The sequence below is a fragment of the Saccostrea echinata genome, unplaced genomic scaffold, assembly GCF_033153115.1.
Source record: "Saccostrea echinata isolate AGI-Se365-2 ecotype Australia unplaced genomic scaffold, CSIRO_AGI_Sech_v1 ptg000009l, whole genome shotgun sequence".
Taxonomy (NCBI): Eukaryota; Metazoa; Mollusca; class Bivalvia; order Ostreida; family Ostreidae; genus Saccostrea; species Saccostrea echinata.
In genome coordinates, this window is record NW_026889758.1 from 52,251,041 (window position 1) to 52,271,500 (window position 20,460).

The window sequence follows — 20,460 nt, forward strand, 5'->3', positions numbered from 1 at the left end:
ATGCATTTACTTTACTTAAATTTAAACATTTTTCCCCTCGCATCTTAATCGAATCGGGTTCATTGTTTGTTTTAATTTAACCACACAAATAAAGAAGATGGCGAACATAGAGGACGCACAAGCACGTGTGCGAAATGCATTTAACGACATGATGGCAGCAATTGACAAAGATATTATAAGACAGAGACAGGTATGTTATCCCAGAAATTCTAATGTTTCGTTGTTGAGTTTTTTACTCTGACCTTTTTTTCTTATGCAACTATTAAAAAGGCATACAGTTTAACTTGAATTTCCTCGAAGTAAATTGCATTCACACTGACATAAATCTTAACATAATTTTGTTTTGAGACAGTTAGTGAAATTTTGGCGTTTTGATAACAATGAATTATAGTCAATGAAAAAAATGGAGTTAATTATATACCGATGCTTCGTTGAATAAATATTGATCAAATTTACATAAGTAACCCACATACAGGTCGAGCACAGCCCACCATTGACAAACGGTGGTTTTACTCCAGTCAAATCGTAGTCGGTAAAAATTTCAGTCATTCCCCAGTCATTTTGTCCTTAGTCTTTTTGAAACTAAATATAAGGAAAACTTCATAGCTGCCCTTCTGTTTTGTTTCATTTAAATTATTTTACCGTTCACCCCATTTTCCATTTCCATAAAAATTGTGTCTATTTTTCATTTAAATTGTTCGCACATAAAACATGGATAAATTTATTACCTTAATCAAGTTAATCAGGCTTACAGAAATTATTTGGTAACATGTGACTGTGTATAAACATAGAAATGGTCAAACAGAATGAATAAACTAGAGGACTCTTTTGCATTGTACAATGAGATATGATTATTTTTTTTTTAGAAACAGAGTTATAATTTTTAATAATAATATGTCCGACGGTAAAAATGTTAGGGTGAGTGCAGTTGACCAGTTGCATTTTTGTAAAATTATCTATTTACTGTACAACTCCCTTCACCTCTCAAATATCGTTTTTCATTCTGCTTATAACAATACACTCTTCAGTAAACTCCTTTAAAATTTAGTCTGTGTTTTCTCCATATCATAAGTTTATTTTAAAACACTTAAAAGGAATATTTTTTATCTTTACTTAACTCCCCAAACTTAGGGATTGATAATCCAAACTTCTCAGATTTTTCCGACAAAATCGGAAATACCCAAGCCTTTGAAGTGACGAAAATATGATGTCACATGCAAAGTCATGTTTACTGAGGATGCAAACAATACTTTTGTTGCATGGAAAGTGCATTAAATTCTTGTTTGAATATTTGTCATAGTAAGTTGTTGCTTTGCCTAAGCCACCATGTTGCTTTGCACCACAAAGGATTATTGGGAATTTAGAATTTTTTCACGTGGCCCAATAAAAATTTCTTTGAACAATGTGCAGATTTCAACCCGAATTTCCTCTGTTTGTACACGCTGTCTATAGAGCTCGCTACGATAAGAATCTTGATAATAGCTAGCGCAGCAAAGTGAGCAGCGCTTACTATTATCAAGATTCTTATTGCAAAATACAAGAAAATGTACAAAGGAACATTTATTTTTTAATTTTTTTTCATCATGTTCGGTATGCATCAGCTATTGACATGGATTTTTCAAAATTCTCTGCAGTGTATGGAATTAAAGCCTAAATTTTTTTTTTCAGGCAGACATGCATACTTGTGCAGCCAAGTGTTACGGTGATAGAAAAAGTCCAATTGAAGATATTGAGAGGTGTGCACAAAACTGCAATGCCAAGCTAATGGAAGCATCAAACTTTGTTCAAAGAGAAGTGGAAGGTTTTCAAGTAAGTGATGTACTTTACAAGAGCTGCACTTAATAGTATGACAAAATATGATCAAGATTTTGCATTCAATTAATTCCACATTTTTTTTTATTTTTTAGGCATTTGATGCAAGAGTGTAATCTTGTATCTAGGACAGAGTTCAACCCCTTTCTTTAATTATGGTCCCACTACTCTTTTTGTATTTTTAACCTCATTATATTGAATCCTTGGATATCTCTAAGTTTTTTTTTTCTCGGTCCATCAAGTTTAAGATAACGAAGTTTGACTGTATTTCCACATAATATTAATCTGTGCTGACTAGCATTTGCAAAAATTTTCTGATAATTGCTTGTGAACTTGTACCAAAAAAATTTAAAAATACATAATTACAGTAAACCACACTGAAAGGGAACACACTTATAATGAATTGATGCTTATAGCGAAGAGATTTTCATTCTCTGTGGGTTTTAAACACATTGTGAAGCTTATGGATATAACGAATTACGTTTTATAACAAAGCAAAAATGGCCTGTCCCCAGCACTTCGTTATAAGCATGTTTTACTGTATGTCCAATTTTATTGCATAAATAGGGAAGCACATTGTAGTGTCCTGAGCAAAATTAATACATAATTAACATAGGACACAAGCCAAAATGAATCCCTGTTCTCTTATCAACATACACGATTCATAATTTTGAAGTTCAATTCAATGAGTGATGCAGATACATATTTATGTTATCCTCAATATATGAAAACAATCGGATGGCAGAAAACTCTGATATATAATAGGGTTCAAGATATCAAGATAGAATAATCATAATAAGGGTGGAACCATCGACTCACTTCAGCATATTCTTATTCTTCAGCATAGCTGTGTATGCTATTCTCTAATCGAACCTTTTTTGTAACTAAAACCTTTCTTTCTCCCTACAGAATCGGATCACAAGATGCGCCATGGATTGCCAGGATGCTGCAAGAGACAAACTTGGTCCAGATACGAAAGAGAGCGAAATTCAGGGCTATAAAGAAGACATGGAGAGGTGTGTTATTAAGTGTGTGGACACTCATATAACAACTTTACCAAGTCTAGAGAAGAGGCTACGATTAGGACTTACAAAGGGAAAATATGACTGATATAAACCTGCTGTTTAGAAATTTTTTTTTTAAATTACTAAATTTACAAAATGTTCCCACATTTATAAGTGTTGAGGTAGAAGAATTTTTTTTAATAGTAAGTTTGATGCTTGTGTTCAGTGCACACTAGTAGGTCAATGCTTTGTAGAGTGTTACTGCATATACATTTGTTTTTGTATAAGCAACATTTTTTCATTAAAAAAAATATACATGTACATTCATATTTATGTAAGAGTGAACAGAATTCATAACCAGCACAGAGCACAGAACAATAGATATGGATCTGATATCTGGGAACTTGGTAATTTTTTTTTTAATACATCACTCATATATGTTGATGAATTCTTTTGACAACATAACAAAATTTATATAATGAAAAAATAAATATTTATCTGAAATTGTCACGTTACATGAGATTTTTTGTGTTTTAATATTTCTGTTGTGGTGAACCTAAATGTTTTATCACACTTCTCACAAAAGTAATGTTTTCTGAGGGGATTCATTTGAGCCTCCTTTTCTTCCTCAATCTCCTGAGCTTCCTCCTGCTGAGTGGGCTCGAGATTGCGACTTTGACACTCACTCTCATGCTCGAGTCTCTCTTGAATAGACACTATGAGACTAGCTTGGCATCTAGGACAGACCCAGTGTCTCTGCATGTTACTGGTGTATTCACCCCACACACTGGCTTCAGACTCCTCTAGCAAACTGAAATTTTTAAAATTGGGTTATGAGAACAGTTTCATCTATTAATATCCAACAGGAAACAGGTCAGTTAATTTTAATGAGCTCGACTGAAATTTGCTTCCTAGAGAAGAATGAGGAAGCAGTTAACAAACAAGTGAAAAGGACTTGGTTTGTATTGAATGTGAGATTGCATCATGAATTGACTCGTAACGTTATATTAAGGTCAAGTTCACAACGTTGTAAGTCATTATTAACTTATTAATGAAGAAATGTGTGAAGATCTAATGGGCAAAAAAGTAACTTAATGTGTAGAATGTTATTCTGTAAATGCAAAACAAACCTCCAAAAATCTCAGTCCAATTCAACTTTACAAGTATTTATAAGCAGAAAAAAATTAACTAGAAATATGTCCATAGGACATGAATGCCCTGCCGAGGGTATATTAGTAATGCAACATGAAAATTTGTATTAGTGTATGAAATTTGATGGGAATATCTTGAATAGTTTCTTTAAAATTGACATTGAAATCTAAAAAGATATAGATGATAAATTCTCACCAAATTATGTATAAGTGCATAAACTTACATAAATATATCTTAAATGGTTTCTTTAAAATTAAGCAAAATGCAAATCTAAGAAAAGTGAGGTCAAGGTCACAGGAAAGTTCAAGGTCAAATGTTTTTGATGCAGTTGAATACTTCTCACAAATACGTATCAGCATATTTAAGTTTGATAAAAATATTTTGAATGGTTTATTTAAAACTGAGCTAAACACTAATTTAAAATAATGAAGTTAAGATCAAAGGAAAGGTCAAGGTCAAAAAATGTTGATGCAGTTGAAAAGGTTACATCAGTATGTATTAGCATATGAAGTTTGATAAAATATTATGAATGTTTTCTTTAAAACTGAGCTAAACACTAATTTAAGAAAAGTGAGGTCAAGGTCAAAGGAAAGGTCAAGGTCAAAAAATATTGATGCAGTTGAAAAGCTCTCATCAGTATGTATCAGGATATGAAGTTTGATAAAAGTATCTTGAATGATTCCATTAAAACTGAGCTAAATACTAATTTAAGAAAGGTGAGGTCAAGGTGAAAGGAATGGTCAAGATCAAAAAATGTTGATGCAGTTGAATAGCTTACATCAGTATGTATCAACATATGAAGTTTGGTTACACTGCCTTGAATGGTATCTTTAAAACTGAGCTAAACACTAAGTTAAGAAAAGTGAGGTCAAGGTCAAATGAAAGGTCAAGGTCAAAAAATGTTGATGCAGTTGCATAGCTCTCATCAATATCTATTAGCATATGACGTTTGATAAAAAATATCTTGCATAGTTTCTTTGAAACTGAGCTTTGAACAGAGCTAAACGCAAAGTGTGACGGAAGGACGGAAGACTGACATGACAAACACTATATGCCCCGGCCATATTCATGGCTGGGCTTAAAAATTAAATCAGTACTTGCCAGTTATAGACAAGGTAATTATTGATCTGAACTCCTCCTTTTACTGGATGAGTTCTCCCCTCGGAGCTGGATTTCAGTACACCTGTCAGTATTTCACTGTTCCCTGCACAATCTATAAATCCAAAGTAAACCAAATTACTTTACATACTAACTATTAATATTGAAGTACATTGTAAGTAGATTCTACCAAGGCTTATAAATCTGTTTATGAGTTTAAGTGTTACCATAGCTGCTGAAGACGAAAGATTTATGAAAATCTTTAAAAACGCCAAACGGTGTTGGTTTGATTTCTATGAGACATTGTACAGGCTTAGAAACGTCAAGTTACATATAATTAAAAAAATCCTTTTCCATGTAACAGTACAGCAAATTTTTTCTTCCAGAATAATTTTAACCCTCAAGGAAAGTGCTACAAGTAGTGTTAATCAATCAGATGATTAATTGATTCTTGCCTCTGTCTGGCCCCCGGTATAGGCGGCTCTGCTCAGCAGCCATCACACGACGGATTGCGTAACAGACATCACTGGACAGGTACTCGGTCAGTTTCTTAGCCAGAAGCCTCTCAAGCTGTCGAGCTCGGGGATTTATCTTTCTGTCCTCATCCAGACTTTTCATCGTGTCTGTAAAGTAATGTAGTACATAGTCATGAGTTGTATCTTATGTCCAAGAAAAATCAAAATTATGGAGTTATGAATCATTCCTTGGATTTTAAAAGAGAGAAATACATTCATGTATGTTGATAGAATACCCATTTAGTAATATTTTTAAACGTACATGTTTAAAAGAAACAGAGATCAGAATTCCGTACAAGTTGAGAAATACCTTCCAGTCTAAGCTTCAGTAAGTTCTGCCATGTGGCTCGGAGCTGTATTACACTGGACAGAGTGTTTGATGCCGATTCCTCATCAGCAAACTTTATCTCCAGCCAACCATCACATACTAGTCTGTTACAACAAATCAATATATAATTTAATACTCGCAATAATCTCCTTCATGTATTGCCAGCAAGAGATTAAAAGATACCATATAGTGGGTTTCTTTAGCGGGTGTAAAATTTGGCGTTTTGCTTGCTCAAAGGTATGCCAATAATTTTGGTGGAACTTTTTTTGGCAGACACAGAGTAACATGAGGTTGCAAAAGAGGAAATTTATCTTCTAAAAGAGTTTTCAGTACATTTAATAAGCATTTGAGTACAGATATAAGCAAGAATTTGAGTAAAAACCAATACAAGATGAAAGGTATATTGTTTAACAACAGACTGATCAAAGTTATTTTTCTTGTATACAGTATTTATATGCAAGGGTGCAAATTTAGCAATCAAATTTTAGTGGCCTACTTGAAAACCCCTAAAATAAGCCAAAGTTAGCACCCCGCTAAAAATTCCCACTATACGGTATTTTACCAGTTACACTTTTGAAATAATATAACCCTAACCTCATGCATGAGGCATCTGTGTCAATGAAGTTGGAGAACATGGTGACTGTCTGTAGGGCCGGCACTCTCATTGTGTTAATCAGGTACGGCTTGTTTGTCTCCAGGAGAGATCTGTAAATAAGATATACAGTCTCAAAAAGTTTATACATTTCATTTTAAAATTATTTACAAACACAGACAGGACATTTTATGGCACTTTTAAAGTGTATATGAATAAAGCATTATCCAGTGTGTAATGGCTTGTTTTCTGTTGATAACATTTTTTTTCGGGGGGAGGGGGGGGTATTTCACTGAAACAGAAGCACTGGGCATGGTAGACAAACTGGAATTTTGTTTTCTGATATAAAGAATAACATAAATACTGGTAACAAAAATTTCCATGTAACAGTTACACCCAGGAAATGAATTTACTTTTATTGTATTTTGAAATTGTAGAGTTTAAATTAAATTATAATTACATGTATATGTTAGTTGTTTTTCCCCTCAGCAAACTAAGGCAAAAAAAATCACTTAAAGAGATGACAGAAGTAAGCTTCTTATCTAACCTGATCATCACATGAGTAATGAACATCTTAGATCCCTCTGACATAAAAGAATGACATTAAGACACTAAAGAAGAATGTTCTTAACCTACACATAAGCTAACAGCTGATGATGATAACTGAGTTTTCCCCGTAGTTCTGATGGACACTGGGGATCGTGTTTCACCTCTGTAGACCTCAGAAGCTCGGGCTGACATGCAAATACACAGGTAGGGTGAAGCAGTAGGAAAGGTTTTGTCTGAAAAAATATAGAGTACTGATCATGCATCTCAAAATATTTATTTTACAAGGCTATACCCAGGAAAATCCTGTTAAAAGGATCCACATAATGAGCTCATCATCCAAACCTATCAAAGGACAAGATAAGCTAAGTCCCCTTTTTGGCCCCCGGTTCGGGGTGTCTTTTAGAGTGATGCAACAGTTTAGCAGTTAAAAACCAGCTGTTGTCACCCCTGCCACAAAATGAGTATTGGTTCTAAGTTATGAGATACACAGAGGTCAGAGGAAGGTTGGAAAATATGTCAATTTCCGAATTTTCTCATTTTTATGCAAATTTTCATCAATTTTACAGCACATTTTGGTTCAGAAAACATAGAGCACAAGCTTGCCTATCTATCAAATTTATATATTTCATACACTAGCATCAGATGCATGTATAAAAATCTCAGATAGGCAAGCTTGTGCTCTATGTTTCACAAAATTTGATCAGAATTGAGGAAATTTGGGAAAATGTCCTATTTTTGCACCCTCTTGTGGCCTCCGCGAAAGCCTTGAATCAAAATTAGTGCTGGTTTTAAAACAGGCATCACATTAAGTTCTTAACTACAAACTATCTAAATTTTAACCGTGTTCTGATTTTTACATCAAATAAGGGGCCAGATTTGGTCGTTACCATACCTTGTCCTTTGAGGATTTTTTATTTTTAGTTTTATTATGGTAGTTTCTAAGCAATGATAAACAAATGTAGAATATTTATCAGGTCGTATTATAACCTTGACCCATTAAAACACTAACCTTGGTATGAAAAGCCTGCTCGGATTCAGATTTATGGGGGTTATTTTCGTCTGCTATGGCGACCTGTGGATATAGCCCACTACACAAAATAATCTTCAGCAAATTGATTTCTCCCAAGGTAAAACTTCTGTTCTTGTTGGAGGTTTCCTGTCATATATAAATACAACTGTTAACTCTCCCTCTGTAGTTTAGGAGGCAGTGTGTTACATTGATACACAGAAGTGGCAGTCACTCATTTGAGTTTCATGTAAATTATAATTTTGACAAGATTCAAATTTTGTAGTAGTGGATCAGGTCTACTAGTGCAATATCAATATATGTAAAAATTTCTTTGGGTTTTCAAAATCATGGCATAATTATGTTAGTGTGTTCATGAGAAATCTACATGTACACAGGCACATTTTTCTACAGTAGTGAGAACATGCATACTTTTACTCTAGATTATGCTTTTAGAGATATGTACATTACCTACAACTAAAGGGATGTACATGTACATGTATACAGTTGGTTGTAGTTTAATATACCTGTATACAACTTAAAATGTATGCATTTGTAACTTAGTAGTATGTACCTGTACTTGAGAATGAATGCCGTAATTTACAGCGTACATGTTCATGGATATCTTCAAATAAGTATCTGTAAGTAATTGTTGATACCTGTAACTTGGAGAGATTGTGAGAGAGTCGGAATTCCAGGTCCTTGATGTCATCTCCTTCATCTTCCTTCTCATCATCACTGATGACAAAATCCTACCAGAACAGAACGGAACAGTTAAAAACTCAGTAAAAAAATTCTTGTCAAGAACATAGCTTCTGTGACTTATTTTCATTGATATGGTCTTGAAATTCCATTACCTTTTACTGAAACAATTATGCTTTTTTCTTATCTTAACAAATTTAAGTCTTTTAGAGCATGCAAAAATTCAAAACCTTTTTGTTTGAATTTAGGTTTCATACATGTATCTATCAAACACAAGGGAGACGCAAATGATTCCCTAATAACTCTGATCTGTATTTTAAAAGGCTAAAAAGCCAAATGAATTCTTACATCATCCTCTAGCTTAAGGATCTTCCTTTTCTTGGCTTCTCTGTTCTTCTCCTTCTTCAGCTGCCCTAATCGTTTCCTGTCGCCATGGTGACGACGTCTCTCGTCGCTAGTTGTAAAAGCTTCCTTATCTTCAGTCCTCACCAATAAATTATGGTCCTTAAAATGTTTTAATCTTATGATATTGATAATTCTAGTACATGTATTGGTATACCAATTTTATTTCTTATGTTTCCTGGTGTCGTGATTTTTTGATTCACTGTACCTGTAGAAGTTCTTTGAACTGTCCCTTCAGTTTAGTCATTTCATAAAATCGCTGTTCTTCCAAACCTCGTCTTCTACACCATTTCCTGGTATCCTGACCCTTTCCTTTCACCTGTTGTCAAAATATAGCAACATATGTAGAAATCAATTTGAATATTATTCACTAAAGAAGACTCTAAACTAAAATTACAAGTAAACAAAATGAGTCTTTGACAAACCTTTATGCAAACTGATGATATCAGTGTTTACATCATTTTGAAAGTAATAACCAAGGCTGTGAACTGGCAAAAAATGTGCTCTTCTATACTTCATGTGACACTAAAATCATGTTGTTACATGTATTTGCACAAGAACTTACTTGTATCCATTCATCAAATGCATTCAGTAATGTGAAGGGGTCTCCATGATCTGATTCTAGTGGTTTTCTTGTAGACTGTAAGTATTTAGATCTTTATTATGACACATATCAGCATTTTCCTACACTTGAAGTTTCATTCCTCAGAAAGATCGAAGCATTTTAAAAGATATGAACTGGTATTTCATATGAACAATGTTTGTTTGTTTTTGCTCGTTTGTTTTTTTGTTTGTTTGTTTTGTTTTTGTTTTTTAATATTTCATTTTTTTAACCTTTATTTTTTTTCTTTACTTCCTTTTTTTTCTTATATATACACGTACATGTAAAATAGTATAGTTTAAACCACATAAGAGTTGTCTTATTTTTTAGAGACAATGTGCAAATACAAGTTAATTAAATGTAAAGGCAGGATATTATGGCTAAAAGGAGAGAAGTATTAAGAGAATTATCAAGAAATTTGTTTTTAAGTCAAATGCCCATATCAAAAAAAACTTTTCACAGTACTGGGCTGTCATGCACTTTGAAAGAAAATACACTCAACAAACAATTTCATTGTAATTACTAAAGGTAAACTTAATGTTTATTTACCACAGCATCATAATCCGTATGAGCTTTACTGGTGAATGGTGACTGAACACTCATGGCTGCTGCTATGGACAACACAGGATCTATCATCTGTAAAATAAATACACGTACCAAATAATTAAGTTTTTACGTACTTACCACAAAGAGATTTCAAATCCTTACATGTATATTAACCAAGCTCATGATATCAATGTACATCTGATACTAATTACATCTCATCAAAGTGAGTTTGGTATGCAGGAATACATGTATAATGCCTAATCAGACAATAGATCAAAATATATTCGGAATTCCCCAGGTGCTGGGAACAGCTCACTGTGTTTTATTGCCCATGCCAAAAGCTGACAGCAAAAGAACACAATGAGCTGTTCCAAGTACCAAAGGAAATATATTCTGATCTTTTGCCTGATTAGGCATTTGATAACTGTTTTATTACCTTATATGACAGTTCCATACCAAAAAAAATGGAAAGAATAAATATAAAAGTAAGGCATTATTATTTGGAGTAAGATAAGGATGCTAGAATAAGCTGAAATCCTGATGATGTCACAATACTACTGACCTCAGGATGACATCATCAGTCAATAGATCAATCACATGTCAGGAAATAGATCATCAGTCAATAGATAAAAATCTCAAAACAAGTGAAACAGACTATATAGTCAAAAACTATAGAATACAGTATAAAACAGCAAATACTGGAGTATCAAGTAATGATGATACATGTATTATATACACTAACTGCATTCCCCTTCAACTTCCTTGCAAGGGAATAATTACAGAAAAAAATATATTCATAAATATGATTATTAATTAAATGTTGATAAAGCCCCTTACATGAAATATTGATCCCATTATAAGCATCTTTCCAATAATGACATCTACTGGTAACCGTGACAACATCTGACCAATTGGGGTTAACTTTTCATCTTCAGTTAGAGCACTCTGTTGAACCAAATTTGATTTGTGTACACATTTGGAAACAAAATGAAATTTTAAAATTTGTTGCCAGACATACATGAGAAAGAAACTTTGCATCCTCCATCATCTCAATTACGTGTACATTAAAAAAATCCACATAACTGTCAATCTTAATGCCATATACAGTTAATATACGACCATGTTACCTGTTCTTTCAGGAAGTGGACAGCATTTTCTATGCTACTCATCTCTGGCTCCTCCAGAAAAGGAAATCTACAAAGAACAAAATTCAATTTCAGTTCTTTATTAAAATACTAGTACTTTTAAGCTTGGGTAAAAATATGCAAGTGATAGGGTTTCAAAGTTATGGCATCAGCTTGATTTCATGACAGACAAGTGGAAAAACTGATAGACAGACAAACAGGGCAAAATGAATACATCTTCATCCTGTTGTGTAGGAACATAATGAATATTTTTTGTTTCATATTTTACATGTATGATGAGGAACAGTATTAAGACACCAATGTTCAAGAACAGTGTCTTTTCAAATTCACAATATAGGTAGACCTATATCTATTGAACATACCCATTAGACATTTTTAAACACCTTACTTTCTGACATCTGGGAGCCCCATGGATATCATTTGTAAGATCAGTGAGTCTAAGGGCACCCTCTGTATCTCTGGAGTGGCATACTCCTGGAAGGAATGAAAGTCTGACTCCTCATACAATCTGTAACACACTCCAGGACCTGTCCTACCTAAAACAACAAAGAGGAATGAGTTTTACTCTTCATAAATTTGTAACACACTCCAGGGCCTGGCCCTCGGGAAATAGTTGCTGTCTTGGGGAACAATGAACTTACCATTGCAGTCATAGCCAATAAATTTGTGTAAACTATTCATAAATACCTTCATTAATTTGACATCTATTACTGTTTTTCATCAACTTGTGAAAAAAACTATTCTGAAAATTCATTTCAATTAATTTTGTCCTACCTCTCTAAAATACTTGTATGTAACACTGTTGTCTGATCAGAAGTTTTAGCACCCAACAAGATACATGTAAGTACTAAAGCTTCTCAACATTTTGCAACCATTACCTGCTCTGCCCTTTCTCTGCTCGGCACTGGCCTGACTGATCCAAAATTCCTGCAGTCTCTGCATTTTATACTTAGGGTCAAAGGTCATTTCCTTCACCTGTAGAATATTTAATAACAGAGTCAGGTTTAATGTCTATCCTATCACCCATTCAGAAGCATAGTTTATGTGCATTTATTACATATTACACATTAATACTACATTGTACTTTAATCAATACTTATTAAACATATCATCAACAAAATTAATTAAATGCCTTACAAAGTTAGTTATACGCATTATATGCACTGAGCATATAATTAAGATTTATTTTTGGATTTAGATGGCAACAGACCTTTCCAGAGTCAATGATGAAGCGAACTCCATCAATCGTCACAGACGTCTCTGCTATGTTGGTGGATACAATACACTTCCTGACACCCTCTGGTGGAAAATCAAACACCTGATGAAGCATAACAGAGTCATTATGTCGCTAACCTCAATGTTTAGCAATTTTTACTCTTCATAGCAAAATCAAATCTTTTAAAAATCTATCCATCAAGTTTTCATCTTTCAGATCAACACAACTTAAAAATGAATCTATATACTGGTACACCAAAACAATTAATGCAATATTATTTCTTCCTTTTTTACCTTGTCTTGTTCATCTACAGAGAGAGCCCCGTGTAATGGAAGTACGATCCACCTCCTTGTGTTCTGGGCATACATCTTGGCAGCTTCTACCACTGTCATTATCTCAGACATCCCACTCAAGAAAATCAACAGATCCCCTCGCTCAGTGATAGGATACTTTAAAGGATACAGAATTTTTTCTAAGATTATATTGTAAATTTTTTCTATTCATACATAACATTTTTCTTCAAAATATAAAAATTGCAAGATGGTAATAATTCTCAAAGACAAAATTTTCCAAAACAAACAGGAAAATATTCTTCAGATACATGTATGAATAAAATTTAAGAGCATTACTGATACATATTTACAACTAACCTTGGTGTCAATTGTCTGCATTAAGCGGAGGTAGGGAGATGCATCCAGTCTTTCTGATTTGGATCCTAATTCCTCTTTTCTGATAGGAATATACTCCAGATGAATGGGATACAGTCTTCCTGGAACCTTAACATAGTAAATTTGTGTGTTATATATTATAAGTGTACTTGTGCACAGTTGCAATGAAATAAACTTTCCAGTAATTATAATGTAAGACTTAGTTCAATTTGATACAGCATTTTGGCCATAAATCATGATTACAAAGGAAATACAAAGTTTAACCTTTCAAATTTGCATTATTGAAAACTCCTCAAGGTCAAATCCTAATCATACAAACCTTGACGACAGGGGCTCCATCAAAGTAGCTGCTGAAGAGGTTTATGTTGATAGTAGCCGACATTAACACCAGCTTTAGATCTTTTCTATGTTGTAGCAGGCATTTCATCACTCCAAGCAGGAAGTCCGTGTGGATGTGACGCTCATGAACCTCGTCAATTACAATCACATTATACTGGTTCAAAAGTGGGTCAGTGGTCATCTGTCGAAGTAAAAGTCCTGCACATAAAATGAAAAGATTCAGTTTCCATGTTGGATGTATATAATATGTGAAAAAAAGATGCAGTGGATATTCTAAGATAACATACTACATGTAGTACACTCTCGATACAGAAACCAAAAGTCCAATATGGTAACAGGAATATGCTTGTCATTACACATACATTGTACATTTTGCGTTATTACTATTTCAAACACTAAATTTGAGAGCAAATGGGAGAAAATTCAATAGACATACCTTCTGTCAGAAACAAAATCCGGGTAAATCTTGTTTTTGTCTTTTCAAATCTAACCTATATATTTTAAAAATAAAAATGACATAAATTTTTCTTACAAATTAATTTCTATATTTGAAACACTAATATTAATTTTATATTACACTACACTAACAATTACACAAACTTAATTTTTTTTCTTCATAACCATAAATTTCTCATGTTTCTCCTATCAGGCTAAAAAATCTCAACATATTTTCTTTTAGCCATATTATTCACATTAGCCTTTTTGTGTAAAATATACCAGTCCTTTTTTTAACCTGATAAGCCACTTCAGACCCATATTCATTCAATGTCTCATAACCAACTCTTTTGGACAGAGATATACAGGCAATACGTCTGGGTTGGGTACATGCTATTCCTGTGTATCCTGCTGCTAACAAGTATTGAGGAACCTGTGTAATGTATCAAAATGTACAAAATCTAGATACAATCAGCCAGCATAATACCCCAATATTGGATGAGTGCATGTACCTTTACTGTAGTTCACATGAATTTATCTCTTTTGACCTGTGAAAGCATACAGTACATGTTCAAACTTAATAAATTTATGATTACAAAATATTCATGAAAACAAAAATAGAAGAGTTTTCTCCCTTTAGCACAGTAATTTTTATAAATGTTATGTATAAGCTCTTCAAACTGAGTGGATCCAGATCCACTTCTTTTAGATACAAATTCACTTATCATCCACTTCTACATGTGAGGATTTTAATTTTGAATGAATTTTCTCCTCTGTATATATTAAGGAATTTCTCCATAGATGTGTTGATTATCCTAATACCTGTGTTAATTTTCCCCCCACCTTTGTTGATTTTCTCCATACCTGTGTTGATCCCCCCACCTGTGTTGATTTTCCCCATACCTGTGTTGATCCCCCTGCCTGTGTTGATTTTCCCTTTACCTGTGTTGATTTTCTCCATAGCTGTGTTGATCCCCCCCCCCACAACTTGTGTTGATTTTCTCCATACCTGTGTTGATTTTCCCCATACCTGTGTTGATCTCCCCCTCAACTTGTGTTGATTTTCCCCTTACCTGTGTTGATTTTCCACATCCTGTATCTCCTGCCACCACAACAATTTGATTTTGTTGAAGTTTGTCGAGAATCATTTGTTTATACTGGAAAATTGGCAGATTCTCCTGATCTGTCCGGATCTTCTTCAGTTTGTTGAACTGTAAAATTAAAATCATTATAAGAAGTATGCATGTGTATATACATGTTATCTAGATTCCTTATTTTTCTTTATAAAATTCTCTTCAATTGAATGTACATGCCAGATAAAAGCTAAAATATCTATAGATTCCAGAAAAAAGAACTTTCTTTTGATTGAAAATATGAAAATGAATTTGTTTTTTTTTTCTTGGATGAGAGATTTCGTAAGATAACCTAAGTCTGGATCACATAATCAATGATCTTATACAATGTACACTACAACCACAGTTACTGTGATATAGACTACATACATGTATTTATTTCAGAATACCTCGAGTATACAAATACCTTTTGCTTCTGTAGAAAGTCCAGGTAGTATAATAAGATGTGTTTGAACTGCCTTACTCTCTCTATGGTCAATTCTCTCTCAATTTCACAATCTGAAATATCAAATGTATCATAATTATTTGGTAATTAATTTTCCTTTTTTTTTTAAATCAAAAGTGTAAACACTGAAATGTTTAATGATCTTTTATACAATCATTTACCATCAAATAAACCATAAGACCATTTAGCAACTGTGAGTGCAAGGTTTACATGCATATGAAATGCTGAATGAAAAAAAAAACAGCAGGACCCTACAGTATGATAATTAGAATAAACTTGCTCTTTTGGCCTTGACCTTTGATAAAATAGCTTATTATCTTGAAGTCCTTCATTGACTCCTCACCAATGACTACCCTTTAGTACATCAACTAGTACAGTAGAGCCTCGGTATCTCGAACATGAATATCTCAAATACCATGGATATGTTGAAGTGATTGGGAAGTGCTAACTTCTTAGGTATTTTACCCTTGATATCTCAAACTCTTGGATATCTCGAGTTTTTTTCTCAGTCCCATCGAGTTTAAGATAATGAGGTTTGACTGTATAATGTTATTGGTTTTTGTTAAAGGAAAAACAGATTGATTAATTCTATAAAGCACACACATTTAAAGGAGGGGATCATTGCAAGAACTGATCAGAAACATTATACATTTACTATCACTGCTATTTGGTATAAAATACCATATAGCAGTGATGGTACATGTACTGTGTTTTGTATTGACCAGGTAAATGGTTGGTGATATTTCACTGAAGTATGCCACTTTCAGATACTGTGAATCAACCTATCATTTACATCAAAAGATATTCATGACCTGTCAGTTTTAAATCACTCCATGACTTTTAATTTCCATAAATGAGGAAATATTCTACATAAATACACAAATTAATTAATACAAGATTTGTGCCAAGAAATAGCTGTGAGTAAAATATAAATTTGCAAAACTTGAGGATATTTCTTGTAGCATGTGAAGAAAACTTTGTTTACAGTATCCCTATCCTCTACAAGCAAATGTGTGACATTTACCAGCAAGTCTCCCTCTTCGTAAAAAATCGTCCACGTTTTTGCTGATAATCCCAATATTAACTCGGTACCTCTTGTCATAATGAAGTGGAAGTCCAAACTTCCCTTCCTTACAATCTTCAACCCTTTTATCTGAAATACATAATTAGGCATGTTCATAAGAAATACTCTTAAGAAGATCAAAATAATAAATGAATTGCAACAATAAAATAAAATGTTTTGTATTTCTTGATTTTGACCTTTTAATTTAGATGATTTTCTTTCATGAACATCATTTTGTATATTTATGTACATGTACCTTTGGCACCAACTGAAGAAATAGATGATCTCTGTGCATACAATTTTATTTATGGTATAGAAAAAATTACTTCCTTGAATTTTTCATTAAAAAGTAATAACCATATATACATGTACTCGTCTATAAGTAGGTTTTTTGGGAGTTAAATTTTGGTCCAAAACTCTGTGTCCGACTTATAGGCGAGTCATAGAAAGATTGGTATTTTTCAGGATGACAAAAGGAAGTATTTTATAAACAATCCCGCCGGTTATCGCTGAACAAAGTCTTTATATATCAAATCATTTATGTACTCTAAGATTATGCATAAAGTATAAGTATTTATAAACTTTAATCGTGTTATTTTTATCTTAAGTGTGCATTACTTAATTTGTAATGATTTAAAATTAAATATCAACATAATTTTTTTAAACATATTGATTGAAATCAGCTTAAAACATCAGACCATTAATTTAAAATTGTCAACCAATTCTGGCAAAAAGTTGTTCCGACTTATAAATAAGCAAGTCAATGGCAAATCCCTCCAAAATAACTGCAAAAAGTACAACCGACTTATAGGCAGACTGACTTATACGCGAGTATATACTTTATGTATAAGTTTCTGCTGAATTTCACATTGACACTGTATATCCCTAACGTAAAGTCTGATGACTGTAAGAATACAAATCCTATACTATACCTGAACCTTTGCCTGATTCATTTTTCTTCCTCTGGAAATCTTGATATCTTTTCAAAAAGATCCAGAAATCATCATAATCTTTAGTTCCTCTGGAAACAAAAAAAAAAGTTTATACCTCAATTAAACAGAGATCTTAATTGAGCTGAAAATATACATGTACATGTATATATATTTAGCCATTTCATTAAAAAAAACACTATGCATGCCTAACTCGTACTACTCAATCAATAATTTTCAATGAAAATCACCATGATAAACAAACTAGAATGGTTCTTGAATAACAATAATAGCCAAAAATACTTGCCTTTTTAAGAAGCTGTCCTCTCTAAAAAATATCTTGTTCAGAGATGATCTGTAGTCATGAAAACTGAAATCAAAATCAACACTCTCCTCTTCAGCCTTTGTTTCTCTGTCTTTATATTTATAAGATGAAGACTGTTCTCTAACATATTCGGCATCTCCTGTATGTATAATTAAAACTTTTAAATAAAAGTCTAATTGTAGGAAACATCACTGCTTTTATTTAGTTGAATCAACATAAAAAATAATATTTACAACATCAGATAACAATGGCTATGTTCTGGTAAGAACTTTTGCTTCATCAGGCTCTTGACGGTTCAATATATTCTGTCAGATTTTACAGCTTTGCACTGCACTTTAGAATATGACATATGGAGAATTTCTGGTAACAGAATGTTCAATCTCATGAACAGCAGACTGCTATGTGTCTTTCAGATTCTGTTTCACACTCCAATGATTAAAACTCAAATGGGCTCTCTTGCACTCAGAATCCTGGTTTGGTCCATTACATTATCTCCTGTCCTGTTACACCTAGTGCCATGCCATGCTCTTTGAATTGACAGTTGAAAGGCTTGTCAGGAAAGAGTGGCATGAGTTGGTGTCCGGGGGGGGGGGGGGGGGGGGGGGGGGGGGAGTTAAGGACAGAGGAAAGTGGTGATCAGGCAGGTTTAATTACAAGTTGCCAAATAGCTGTTAAATTTTTATCAATAAGTAACAAATAAAGCCCTAGAAAAAATCTTCCCCTCTCTATATAAACCCTATACATATATAAATTTTAACCACCGGCCTCCTTCACTCGGAATTCAATTAAAAATACAAATCTTATATCATGTATATGCCATCCAGTTTAAAAATTCCTACAAATTCAAATTTTTTTCATATTGAATTTAATGATAAAAAATCAGGTTCTGTACACAGGCATGTGCTTCTATTTTATTTATTTATTTTTTTGGAATCCATCGTATAATAATAATAAAAATGTAATTATTATACTATGGGATAAAAAAATAATTACAGAAGCAATTGCCTGAGGTATTTAACACCTGTCCAGGGTTCATGGGGCCTGGGTTAGAATCTTGATCTAGTCCGTCGCATTTTCTCTTTTCCTGTTACATACACAAACAATGTAAAAGTATTAAACATTTATTTTCATATTAATCAGGTCTGGCACAATCTCTTGATTTAGCTATATAGCTTGAAATAGCTATATAGCTTTATTACTGCACTAAAGTGCGACTTTTTGTACATGTATGCTGAGAAATTAACCCATTTAAGAAAAAAGTGTGATAAAATAGCTAGATTTAGCTATTCTGAATAGCTCAATAAGGCTAAATCAAGCTATATAGCCAAATCAAGCAGGGTTCGACATTAATGTTAGTCCGTTTGTCTCAGACTAATACATTTTTATTCGGACTAATAAAATCTGTGGCTAATTAGTCCAAACAGACTAATAAAAATTTCTGCAAAAAAATCAATAAATTTCCGAAGTAATTTAGTTATTGTAAGTAAGTTATTGTAGAAAATTCTCGAAAACTATCACTGGAAAACCCCGCATGTATTTTCAGCTTTCTAGCTTCTTGGCGGGAAGTTAGGTAATTCCGAGTTAATTCGGCACTTAATTTTAGGACTGATTGGTATGAAATTAACTATTTTAGTGATCATGATTTAGTATGACACATAAAGAAAGATGTCGGACGTTTCGATGTAATGTATATAGAAGAACAAACGAGATCGGGAATAGGACCGTAGTTCCTGATCGCGAGATTTCAACGAATCTTGGAATAAAACATTTCTCGTAAATGCTTGTTTATTTCAAAAAAGTATAAATAGTACATTGCAATGTTTATTTTTAAATTAACCTTTACAAAACAATTGATTTTTTTTTTTTGACGGACTCATAAAATCGCGTGCGGACTAATAAAAGTAAAGAAGCACCACTCCGCCCGGACTAAAGCCAAAAAATGATAGTGTCGAACCCTGTCAAGAGACTATGTCGGACCTGTTAACACTGAAAAACATAAAGAGCATTTTAATACAACCTCCTGGAATATATTTAGTAATGAAAGAAATACTTTTAGAGTTGTTTTCATCTTCATTGTTTCTCTTGTATCCGTATTCACCCTCTCTATGTTTTTCTTTGTCTGAATGTAGCCTGTCTTTGTGCTTTTTATGCTTTTTCTTATGTTTGTGTCTTCTATCGTGAGAATATGACTCCATCTTTGTTTATACCGGAAATAGAAAATGGGTATGTCAGTTTACCCAAACAGACTTGATGGAGGTTCAAATGGATGCAGTTTAAAAAATAATAAGTATTATTTTCTGGTCATCGTTTACGATGAAATAAAAATATACTATTTTATCACAAAAATATACATGTATTAACATATAAAAATAAAGACACAAATTCGCTTTTGAAATCTAATTTATTTTTTTAAAGATAATAGCCCATTCTCAAGTAGCCAACTCTGTTTTGTTCT

General features: G+C 33.1%; 2 protein-coding genes across 2 annotated transcripts; one reads left to right on the forward strand and one right to left on the reverse strand.

Moving 5' to 3' along the window:
• Positions 1–62: 62 nt before the first annotated feature.
• Positions 63–3,331, forward strand: LOC133183083 (protein FAM136A-like). The gene is made up of 3 exons (XM_061318023.1): positions 63–190; positions 1,669–1,809; positions 2,722–3,331. The coding sequence occupies exons 1-3, from the start codon at positions 98–100 to the stop codon at positions 2,920–2,922; spliced, it is 435 nt and encodes a 144-aa protein (XP_061174007.1). The 5' UTR covers positions 63–97; the 3' UTR covers positions 2,923–3,331.
• LOC133183084 (probable ATP-dependent RNA helicase DHX34) lies at positions 3,296–20,205 on the reverse strand. The gene is made up of 28 exons (XM_061318024.1): positions 20,056–20,205; positions 17,988–18,144; positions 17,684–17,772; positions 16,713–16,841; positions 15,650–15,741; positions 15,184–15,321; positions 14,409–14,543; positions 14,112–14,166; positions 13,656–13,873; positions 13,319–13,444; positions 12,962–13,117; positions 12,663–12,770; positions 12,331–12,427; positions 11,841–11,988; positions 11,435–11,501; positions 11,145–11,252; positions 10,311–10,397; positions 9,726–9,800; positions 9,369–9,479; positions 9,107–9,262; positions 8,716–8,808; positions 8,060–8,206; positions 7,138–7,283; positions 6,504–6,614; positions 5,892–6,013; positions 5,522–5,689; positions 5,070–5,181; positions 3,296–3,627 (listed from the first exon to the last, which is right to left on the reverse strand). Exons 1-28 carry the CDS (start codon positions 20,198–20,200, stop codon positions 3,324–3,326), a joined length of 3,600 nt encoding a protein of 1,199 aa, XP_061174008.1. The 5' UTR covers positions 20,201–20,205; the 3' UTR covers positions 3,296–3,323.
• Positions 20,206–20,460: the final 255 nt, after the last annotated feature.

Excerpts from the sequence above, each read along its gene's own strand:
- LOC133183083 (XM_061318023.1), top strand. The coding sequence starts at position 98 with ATGGCGAACATAGAGGACGCACAAGCACGTGTGCGAAATGCATTTAAC. Across the intron at positions 191-1,668 it reads ATATTATAAGACAGAGACAG|GCAGACATGCATACTTGTGC; the intron begins GTATGTTATCCC and ends TTTTTTTTTCAG. Across the intron at positions 1,810-2,721 it reads GAGAAGTGGAAGGTTTTCAA|AATCGGATCACAAGATGCGC; the intron begins GTAAGTGATGTA and ends TTCTCCCTACAG.
- LOC133183084 (XM_061318024.1), bottom strand. The coding sequence starts at position 20,200 with ATGGAGTCATATTCTCACGATAGAAGACACAAACATAAGAAAAAGCAT. Across the intron at positions 15,322-15,649 it reads ACTTTCTACAGAAGCAAAAG|TTCAACAAACTGAAGAAGAT; the intron begins GTATTTGTATAC and ends TTAATTTTACAG. Across the intron at positions 14,544-15,183 it reads GATGTGGAAAATCAACACAG|GTTCCTCAATACTTGTTAGC; the intron begins GTAAGGGGAAAA and ends TACATTACACAG.